This window comes from Tarenaya hassleriana, unplaced genomic scaffold (assembly GCF_000463585.1).
Source record: "Tarenaya hassleriana unplaced genomic scaffold, ASM46358v1 Cleome12, whole genome shotgun sequence".
In the NCBI taxonomy this organism is placed as follows: Eukaryota; Viridiplantae; Streptophyta; class Magnoliopsida; order Brassicales; family Cleomaceae; genus Tarenaya; species Tarenaya hassleriana.
Genome location: NW_010962392.1, coordinates 2,806,242 through 2,816,666, shown reverse-complemented (window position 1 = coordinate 2,816,666; position 10,425 = coordinate 2,806,242). Strand labels below are relative to the sequence as shown.

The window sequence follows — 10,425 nt, the reverse complement described above, 5'->3', positions numbered from 1 at the left end:
CCCCCCCCCCTCCCAATATTCTCATTCCTACACAAATCTTACATTTCTACCCTCCAAATATATAATACAAGGTCATTCCTTTTCCTCGTCTACCTTTTTTACATTCCCACCACCTATCCTGCCGTCCAAAGACAACTGCAGCATTGCGTCAGCATCCACTTCAATTCCATACCTATGTTGCTTTCCTCCGGTTTGCTTTACACACTTTAAGTTTCCATGCCCCCTGCACACATTTTCATAAGAGCAAACAACCATCAGAGACCAGGAACTCTCTCTCTTTCTCTCATATATTTCGGCTTATATAAGATGCTGGCAAAGTTTAAGGGTAGGGCTTGAGAGGCAGATACCAGAGTCTCGTTGTCGGAAATATCTGTATCCCCAGCATGGTTTTCTGGTCCTGTCTCAATTTCATCTTTCTCTTCCATATCTTCGGACTCTGATTTGTCAACCTCAGTTTCATCCCCTCTGAAGCTTGCACTTGACTCGGCTTCTTCTCCCTGTAAATCTTTCTTCTTTTCACATTCTTCAGTCTCCTCTTCATTCCCGGATTTTCCTTTAGACTCCTCTCTGTCTGTCGGGTTTCCATCCATTGTTTCAGCAGCCTTCCCGGGTGAAACATCTAAAATATACAGAACAACTAGGAATAAAATGACTGCACTGTGATAGGTACATCCATTGGGTTATACATAGGTGAAATAAAAGTTAGTTGGAACAAAGGAAATGGTGAAAGTGAACGTATATTCGAACAAAACAATCCAATGGAGCTTACATGACATAGCAGATGCATTATTTTTCTTGTCTGCCCTCTCTTCTTTTTCAGCTTCTGCAGAGAGACTTCTTGATGTGCCTTCCTGTTTATGTCTCAAGTTTTTCTTTGGAGTCCTCTTTCTTTTTGGTCTAAGGGAAACAGTCAGGAAACAATAAAATAAACACAAATGTGACAGAATAACAATTAACAGCTTACGTTTGGAGTTCTAGATCAGGCTTTCACTTACGTGGTCGTAATTGGGTCCTTATTCTCCCAAGAACCATCAGAATGCTTATGTTTGCTTTCAGCAGATCTGTAAGCAATGAATAGATGAAACACAAGAGCCGATACTGCAGTGTCATACCAGTCTAACGAAAAAAATATATCAAAAAGAATATAACGTGTTACCATTGTAATGCTTTAGTGTATAGAAAAGGTCATACCTTCTCTTATGAGGAGAGTTTTTCAATGAGTTCAACTTCTGCAGAAAATACAAAAATTATAAGGAAAATTATCAATCTATCGGAAATATCAATCGAAGCCAGCTAAGCATGCTAAAAGGAACAGTGAAGTTAATTCGATAATGGTCATCAATATAGATAATTCTGGAACCTTTGTGGCCTTTCGACCCATGTCAACAAGCTCCCAACGTTCTTTCTCCAGATGAAGTACTTCAACATCTCCATCATCATACAGAATCTGACACATCATATGGATAGATGAGGAAATTGGATGGTCCAAGTAACCCCAAGGAAAAGATGGGAGGTGAAAGCTTACCACATGCTTATGTTTAGTTGGATCATGGGATTTCACCATGCCTTCATAAAACCTGTTAATTTCAACAAGATAAGCAATTTCTGGTAAGCCACAATTAGAAGGAATACTGTCCATTTCAGAAATTAATAAGGGCAACAGATGCTTAGCAAAACAAGCACTCAGAATGATGCCAAATAAAGAAGAGAGGAAAACAAACTGAATTAGGCTGAGCTTGAATGCTATAAGAAGAGTTGCTCCAAGAAAATCTAGCTCAGTGGTGCTCACAATTGTATAATCCAATACATTCAAAGAAGAAAAGCTACAAAGGAAATACAATGTTTCTTTCCAACGAGATCACTTTCGCACTTTCAAATTAAATAGAGTCACTCAAACAATGCTCACCTTTTATCCAAAGGCCACCACACTTTTATTCTGCAACCGATCAATTCATCAGCCACTGGTTTATTTTCTTTCAAAGGGCACTGCAACGAGAAACCAAGTCAGAAAAGATTGTTAATATAGCGTCAAACAAGTAATAAAGAGACAATCATAAATTAGTAAGAGGTAAAAGTTTGTACCTCTGCCAGACCAGAGATGCTCTTTCTTTTCTGATTCTGCATTGATCCAGAGGCAGACTTCAATATATTATCACCACTTCTTGCCAACTTACTTTGCTTCTGCTCAAGATAAATGAGTATGTGTAATTATTGCGCAGCAAAAAAGTATTAAAACATGATAAATTGAAACAATGATGATGATGTTGGAGATGCTTACCCTCTCAATGTGATCAGCACCTTTGCTTTCGTTTTCTTCATCACTGAAACCCCAGTCAGATCCTATAGTCTTGAGATCTGATGAGAGGCCTTTCTTTTTCTTCAGGGAACTGGTGCTTTCCATCCCTTTTTTCCGCCCAGAAATTTGGTCATTTGTGTCCCAAGAAATATCTCTTTCTTGTTGAAACTCATCTTTTGAATCTTCCTGTCGGAACTTAGGACTGGTGTTTGAAAACTTGAAAGGAATATGACCAGAAGAGGACCTCCGGCGCTTAGGTACCGAAATTACTGATGTTTCATCACCAGCCTTTCTCTTGTTAGCATTTTTATCTCCTTGATCTGTGCCTGCTCTCTTGTCAGGAGATTGCTTCTGACCATTACTGGATTCAAATTTATTCAGCATTCCCATCTGATCTAGGTTTATTTCCCTCACCATTTTCAATATATCGACATCATTTTCACCGTTCTCAGCTTCAGCAGGTAGAGGTTTATTCTTTTTAGCCCTTCCACCTTTGGTTCCTTGAGATTTCAAACGCTCTACAATCTTTCCCAAAGGTACTTCGTTCCCATCACTTTCCCCATCTTTTATATCCTCAGCCTCAGCAGCTTCAGGTGTTACCTGAGAGGAAAGGTAGTAATTAATACAGTAATCACCAAATACGACCACAATCATAGAGGTTGTTGAGTTGAAAAACATACAGATGCATCATTCTCCAGCTTCAGAGACTTAAAATGTGCCAGCACTGTCTCGTCAGCCAACCATATATGCTCTTCACACACCTGTTGAAACAGGATGTCATGCAGTAAAAAACATCAAATATCAAAAGCAACAAACCATAGATAACTCAGATGGCCAAAAGATTACTTGAAGGTTAACCAACATGCAGAATCGTAAGTTTAAAAAGAAACCATGAGAAAAATCAGGATTCTTACCTGAGAGTCACCACTTTCCTTTTCTTTATAAGGTTTAAAGAGTGTTGGAGGCAACGAGACAGATGCCGCCATCCCTTGCAAATCAAGTTCCTTCTCAGTTAAGCGTTTGACAATTGACAGTCCAAGCTCACATATTGCACGTGAATTCTGTGAATTTACATCATGACATGTAAGTTCAAACGCATCATATCAAATAGACCAGCCATCTATGAACGATTATCAAAATAATCATCAAATGCAGTTGTTAAAACAGTACAAATTTAGGAGCAAAATATGTTCCAAACCTTTGACTTTGTAGCATCCATGACATCTTCTGACTGTTTTATACTCTGAAAGATGCTAATTATGGTGGGTACGTTCTCCGGTTCCTTGGTATTATCTTCAGACTTACCATCGTCCTCTTTGCAGAGCAACATAGAAATGATCAAGTATAATTGGCTGAAATAAACAACTGGATAAAGTCAGAAAGCTCCAATCCAAGCTACCAACAAATATCAATACTACTTCGAGTACCCAAGGGAAATAACGGCCAATGAGCAGTGCATTAGAATGTCCTAGAAAGAGAAAAAAAAATGGCTGCAGGACACATTGCTTTAAGCCTTTAACAAGTCAGTTACAGTAATGTTGGCAACTCTTTACTTTCCGGTGCCTAACAAAGATGCAAATTGAATCATGCCATTAAATAAAGAAAAATTTACCGATATATCATTTCGTATTCCTTGACATCCCGACATTTGTCTATGTCAGGACAAGAATGATGAGCAAGCATGTGAACCAAATAAGGAAGGATGTACTCCGGGTACAGATTAGCTGAAGTTGTATCAGGCTGTGCAGAGATTTGACGTGCTTTTGATTGGTAAGATAGTTGAATGATGTCAGCAAGGTTCTGTTTTCCCTGTTAAGCCAGTCCATACACGTAGTTTAGAGAAAATATTAACAGCTAAAAATTGCCACATATGTACACGTCAAGCACAACAAAATACCTCATCTGATTCAAGAACCTTTGATTCAGCAAGGTCAAATAAAAATGAACAGGCATACTTCACATCCAAAAGCCGATCCATCACATATTGATGAACTTTTCCCAGGAATATTTTCCTAGCCATAGGAAATAAAATCTACAGGAGAAAGGTTAAAGGAGGAAAAGGCTTAAGCATCTACGCCTGACAGCCCAAAAATAAGATTTAAGTTTCGTATGAATGAAAATCTTAATTGCAGGATATGCAACAGCACCTTAGGTGTTTTAAGTGTTAAATGGAAGACATCCATCGGTATCTTATCTTCCCAGTGCCTAGAAAGACGGAGGACTGCCTTCGCAGCATCAAGCCTCAAATGGGACTTGTCATTGGAACTGTACGAACTCAAAGAGAATGGGCACATGAGTTTCACCAAATAAAACAAGTTTACAAAAAAACTAAACAAATTAAAAAAAATCAGTGTTAACAGACACACTCTACCAACCTTGATTCTATATCTTCAGATACTTCTCCAAAAGAAAGTATGTTTTTGAGTAATCCAAGAAGGTCATCAACTCCCGCACGGAGATGAGCATCATTAAAAGGCAAGTAGCTTTTCACCAATGTCTTAATTCCATATATCTGACAAGTAAGATTTCCCAATTTAACCAAAAAGTTCAGAAATCAGTCAAGCATTTAATAAGAGACTGAAATTTTAATCAAAAACAGTTGAAAAGAGCTGTTTGAAAGAGGCCAACCTTCAGTCGACAAAGTTCAGTTTTGTCATCCCAGGACGAATTTTTGTCACCTACAGCTTCCTGAAAAGAAAGTAGTATTCTCCAGTAAAAATAATGAAAAGAAAGCTACATGTAAAACAAGTTACAGAGCTAACAAGGTCTTGCAGAAAACCAAAACGTCTAACACATACACTTTTGCATTTAAGAATTTTGCTTTTAATAAATTCCACTACTTCAGCCTCTCTAGTCTCGAAAACTGGCACAGCAATCTGAGCTATACATCCAAGACACTGAAGTACAGCTGGAAGATGTGTCTTGTCCTCCAGCATGTCCACAAGTCTCTACACATAAAGCACTAAAAATCAGATTTTGCACATGCTAACTAACAACTAGAGAGATAGTACCATTATTTATCAGTAATTCGTGATAAATCAGAAGGGTCACCTTGTATAGAACGGAGAGGGACTTGAGTCCATCATCTTTTGTTATTGATGCTAAAGCAAGCACAGCATACTTTGCTTGCATACGACTACCTTCTACGCAGATCCTCTCCAGCATTAAATCCACAGAGCTTCAAGTGAAGAATAGAAATAACATGAGAATAAAGACAAATGGGCCCTAGATCCGACAAATGAAGTAAACTCCTCTTATTGATCATCATACACTTTCTAAATGTCTTGATATCGACATCCCTATCCATCAGGAGTTAAGAGTTTCACCTTGATGAAACAGTGAGATTTTCACGAATAGTACCACCCGCCTTCGCCAAAATTTTTAAAGCACCTTCTTTTGTTGTTTCATCATCATCTTTCAGGAAACTTATCAATTCCGCTTCAACCCCAATAAACAATGAGGGACAGAAACTTGCGAGAATCTGAAACAAACGTAAAAAGATAGTTCAGGTGGACTTGATTTTGATTGAAGAACTGAAGTAAATGCACCACAAGGATATTAAATCATCAAGCTACAACAAAAGCTACAGAGTTGTTAAACAAAAGTATTTCAGATAATTTATTACCCCTAACAAGCTCATGCAAGACTGAATGCTCAAAGGATTTTGTGCAGACTTTCTAGCAGAGACTTCTGCTAATATTTCCTTCACGTGTTCCTTGTTGAAAAGTAGATAAGAACACTTTATGGAGAGAGTGACAAGAAAATCATAGAGGCGATGCTGCTCAGAAATTATTTTAAGCACATCATTCTGCACAAACATTCAAACCAGAAATATGTTAAACATTATCACGTATTTTTAAATACACATACACACAAACTTGTCCTCACCCGATGCTTGGATGCTTCCATTATGCTAGTGTCATGATCAAGCAGATTAGACAAAATCTTCCAGATATTAGCATCTTTCAATTGAGCAAGGATCTGAAAATTCTGTTCAGCCTTCGGGGGATCAGAAAATGTACGTGACATCATTCTGAAGCAAAACAGAATCTTTTTCTGAATCTCAGGAACATCCACATCCTGCAGTTGCACAAGAATACAAGTATCTCAGTTCTAATCTTAAAATAATCACGGAATGTAACTAAGAAAAAAAAAATAAAGCTCTTCTACAAGGTATAGTATTAGTCTCACCTGTTCCATCTGTCTGAAAGACAAATATTTTTGCATTTCTTGTTGTATCCTGAAGTTCAAGAAGTCTCTCCAGAATCAATAGCTATATAAAGTATATCAAACAGAAAAGGATAGGATGATCTTTCATCATACAGATTTGGCAAGTATTAAAATTGTCATAAAAAGACAGACCTTTGTTTCTGCTCCAGTATCTTCTCAAGAGCTTTTCTCTCCACTGTGTCAAATCCTGTAAACACTTGTACCCAGCACTTAACTTTATCTCTTATTGTGAAGTCACTCGGGAACAATGAATTACATAGAATATGTTCAATAGTGTCTGATCTGCAAAACATTTAACATACATTTTCCAAAGGTTATGATCAAACACACTAGAGTTGACTGAATAATGCAAAAAAGGAAAAATGTCTAATGCAAAAAGCATTCTACAAAAATGTTACCTAAAATCTTTGTCATAAAAACACCTCAAAATCTTTCCAGGAATCCAATCAAACTCGCCAACGCAAACTTTTCCATCAGCACAACTTTGACAATATACCTTGAACAAATCAGCCAGCCTCTCCAAAGTGTATTTTTTAACCAGTGCCTGAAATTAAGAAATGAATCATGAGCTCAAATTTCTGGAACTTTTAGGAACAAGATTAATAGCAAAAGAAAAAAGGACAGAATAGAACACAGACGGCTTTGTCTCGAAGACGCTCAGCAACTAGCTTTATAGTGTCAACCTGCACCAAACCCAGTGCATTTGCAGCCACATCACAAATAACAGCAACAACTTGCTTGCGTATATTTTCATCGTAATCCAGGAGCCGATCACATAGAGTAGCTAGAAAAAGATTAAAACTATCAGATCAGTATTTTCAGATGTATGTATAGTTCTGACAGTGAAACAAAATGCAGAAATAAGACATAGCAGAGAGATAGACTTACATATTATTTGAGAAGCCTCTTCTCTTGAAGGATCGGAGAGCAAACAGCTCCTGATATGTTCAAGGATAGACATTCTAACTTCAACCGCTCTATCAGACAGCCTTTTCAGAAACTCCAAGAAGATCAAACGGAATTCTTCAGAACATGCAGATCCAGGCAAGGAAAACAAATCTCCAACCAATTCCACCACTTTTAAACGAGTTTCCAACTGATCAGCCTGAAAGTGTTTTCTTAACATGAATAAAAGAATTGTATATATGACTCAATACAAATATTACTTCAGAAGATGTACTCAGACAACATAAAGATGGTGAATTGAAAAGATAAAAGAATGTAAGTTCTTTGGTCATCAAAATACAGAAATACAAAAGAAAACAATTCTACAAAATCTAATTAGGGAGTAAAGAATTGATGCATGGTATCAGCCAAGAATCGCCAAGCCGATACTTGAAAAATCTAATAGAGGCAAAAGACGAAAATAAATAGATACCAATAGTTCTCCCATGAGATATGGTGCAACTCCGGCTAGGGTCTGAGGAGCACAACGGTATAAATCATAGATAACTTCATGGTAGTCGATTTGACTGTTCGACAACCTGCTCTCTCCAGACATTGAAGTGATAAGGAACTGTTTTATATCCGATTCAAGTTTTGGTGCACACTGCTCTATGACTTTGATAGCAAGTTTTCTCGCAGCAGCTGTAATGTCCTGTCATCATAAATCCAGAAAATCAGCTGCTACACTGTCTATGCTAAGACAGAACCTAGTTGAGTATAATATTAGTGACAAGCCGCTGAAATGAGAAATGCTCACACTTCTATTGCGGCCCAGTTTAGAGAGTGTAATTAGTAAGAGATGCTCCTGAACGTCCTCGCTTTCTTCCAAAAGAACAACCATTATATTTTGCATTGATGACAGAATGTTTTCTGGATGGTCATCTCTGTGTAGGAACAAAAATCAATCTTTCAGTCCGAAGAGCAGCAAAGGAAAACCAAAAGCATTCATAACTTGCATCACCAGCTGAAAACTCTGACCATAAGCAAAAATTGGCAATATAAGAATCTAATCGTGTCATGACTCATGCAGCGAGGTAGAGATAGGCCCTGAGGTAAATCGGATATCCTTTCATCACCAATGCAACAGAAAAACTATATGGGAAGTAAACAAACCTGGCAACAGCGAATAAGGTAGTAAACAACTCAGTAACCAGATCATTGCATTCAAGATCCAACATTACAACACATGACCGGTACTTTGCAACCGTTTCCAAAATGACAACTCTTCTTCTTAATGATGGGCTACCATTATCATTCAACCCACCAAAAGTGCTCACAATCAATTGAAAGATATCCTGCAACCAAAAAAAAAAGTGTACATAAGAAATCAATGATGGCCATGTCCGTGACTATTGCGCAAAAGTAAATTCAGGACTAACAAACCTTCATAATATTATCGCCGTAAGGGGCTTCAGGGGCTGTGATCCGTGTTATCTCAGAAATGCAACTAGCAACTAGAAGCTCAACATCCTTGTCTTGATGCTTAAGAATTTCAGGTTTAACAACTGCATCAAGAAAAGGCTGCATGGAGTTCATCACCGGTGCTGGTGGTGACTGATCGAACTCAGAAAGACAATCAGCAGCTTGCTGTAGGTAGCAACAAACAGTTTGAAAATCAATCCTAAGTAATATAGGGCAAGATATTAAAAGTGCATTGATATAATGGAGGGGAGAATTTGAGCCCCATGAATAACTTCTACAAGCAAAAAGATTAGACCTATCACTTACTTGCTCAAATTTGAACTATCATCATCACATTACAGTGTCAGCATCCGAGGAGAGCGACAATTAAAGAGAAATATTAAAAAGATACCAGAAAGCCTATGCCTCTAAATGAGTAACATTCCATGATCAAACCATTGATCAGATAACCTGAATGCTGATTTGCTCAACTCCTCACCAGAAAACTTTTACATCAAGCAAAGAATTAGATGTGTATCACAGCATCCTACTAAAATAAGCTAACCAAAACATCTCACTGAAAACCAAAGAAAATAGAATCTTCATTAAGTATATGAACTTCCCAATTGCTTCCAAAAATGTAGTATTTTTCTTCACTGATAAGCTACCATCTTAACCAAAGTAGAAGGAGCAATATATATAAAGCACATATTCCTCCATTCAAAGCAATGTTCACAAGTCAAGGCAGACATTTTATACGCTCAAAAAGCTACTGGAAGCGGAATCCAATTCCAGAGTGGAAGACGACTCAAGGAAACCCGACATGGGAAAATAACTGAAGCCTAAAAATTTTGGCGTTTGATGTCTAGCAGCTTATCAAAGACAGTTTTGAGAAGGAAAATACGTAAAGATTGAATTTGATCTCTAACGAAAAATTGTGGATGAGAATTTGCAAAAAGCCTTACATTTCAACTAAAGGAGAAGCCTAGATTAGCAGTAAGAAGCGAGCAGATCCTAGGTCGTCAACATGACCTAATATTGTGAAAGCGTTAATCTACGGGACACAACATATCCTTCGCCATGACACCAGAAAAACGGTACAAAATAGCCCTAACCCCAAATCAACCGACAGACGCTAGCTCTGTCGAGTAATAGACCCGGGATAGGCAACCTAAACAGCTGAAAATGTTCGTCCAATCGTACTTAGACGCAATTCAAACAAGGAACGAAGATGAAAATGTCCGCCGAAACAAGAGAGGACAACTGCAGAAGAAGAATTGACGGGGAATTAGGGAAGAAAAAGCACCTTCAAGAGCTCGAGGAGAGCGTCCTTGGAGGAAGGAGGTGGGTCGAGCTTGGATCCAACCTCCTTCAGCTGTTCTTCCGGCTTTTGAGCCATCGCGAATGAAACCCAGGAATCCTAAAACGTCACTGCACTCGTTCAGAGCAGAACCATCACGAACGAAGATGAAGGAGAGAGGAGGGTACTTTTGTTTGGGCCTTCTTGGGGAGGGGGGGTCGTTTCGCTTATCAGCTCTATGCCACTCTTTCCG

At 38.2% G+C, this 10,425-nt stretch overlaps 1 protein-coding gene across 1 annotated transcript; it reads right to left on the bottom strand.

The window, feature by feature from the left end:
- Positions 1-6: 6 nt before the first annotated feature.
- LOC104806739 (sister chromatid cohesion protein PDS5 homolog A-like) lies at positions 7-10,419 on the bottom strand. The gene is made up of 33 exons (XM_010531773.1): positions 10,179-10,419; positions 8,855-9,058; positions 8,585-8,766; positions 8,229-8,355; positions 7,905-8,123; positions 7,415-7,631; positions 7,165-7,310; positions 6,925-7,070; positions 6,659-6,808; positions 6,488-6,536; positions 6,185-6,376; positions 5,922-6,104; positions 5,623-5,777; positions 5,348-5,474; positions 5,095-5,244; positions 4,925-4,984; positions 4,672-4,808; positions 4,444-4,561; positions 4,194-4,328; positions 3,909-4,105; positions 3,495-3,648; positions 3,211-3,357; positions 2,977-3,057; positions 2,279-2,896; positions 2,083-2,181; positions 1,907-1,986; positions 1,526-1,577; positions 1,361-1,447; positions 1,192-1,229; positions 996-1,061; positions 770-897; positions 348-619; positions 7-223 (listed from the first exon to the last, which is right to left on the bottom strand). The coding sequence occupies exons 1-33, from the start codon at positions 10,269-10,271 to the stop codon at positions 173-175; spliced, it is 4,860 nt and encodes a 1,619-aa protein (XP_010530075.1). The 5' UTR covers positions 10,272-10,419; the 3' UTR covers positions 7-172.
- Between the last annotated feature and the right edge of the window lie 6 nt (positions 10,420-10,425).

Bases quoted from the DNA above. Each gene is read 5' to 3' on its own strand.
- LOC104806739 (XM_010531773.1), bottom strand. From the start codon at position 10,271: ATGGCTCAAAAGCCGGAAGAACAGCTGAAGGAGGTTGGATCCAAGCTC. The intron at 6,377-6,487 runs GTGAGACTAATA...GTGCAACTGCAG, and splicing joins CTTTCAGACAGATGGAACAG to GATGTGGATGTTCCTGAGAT. The intron at 1,062-1,191 runs GTATGACCTTTT...CATTGCTTACAG, and splicing joins AACTCTCCTCATAAGAGAAG to ATCTGCTGAAAGCAAACATA.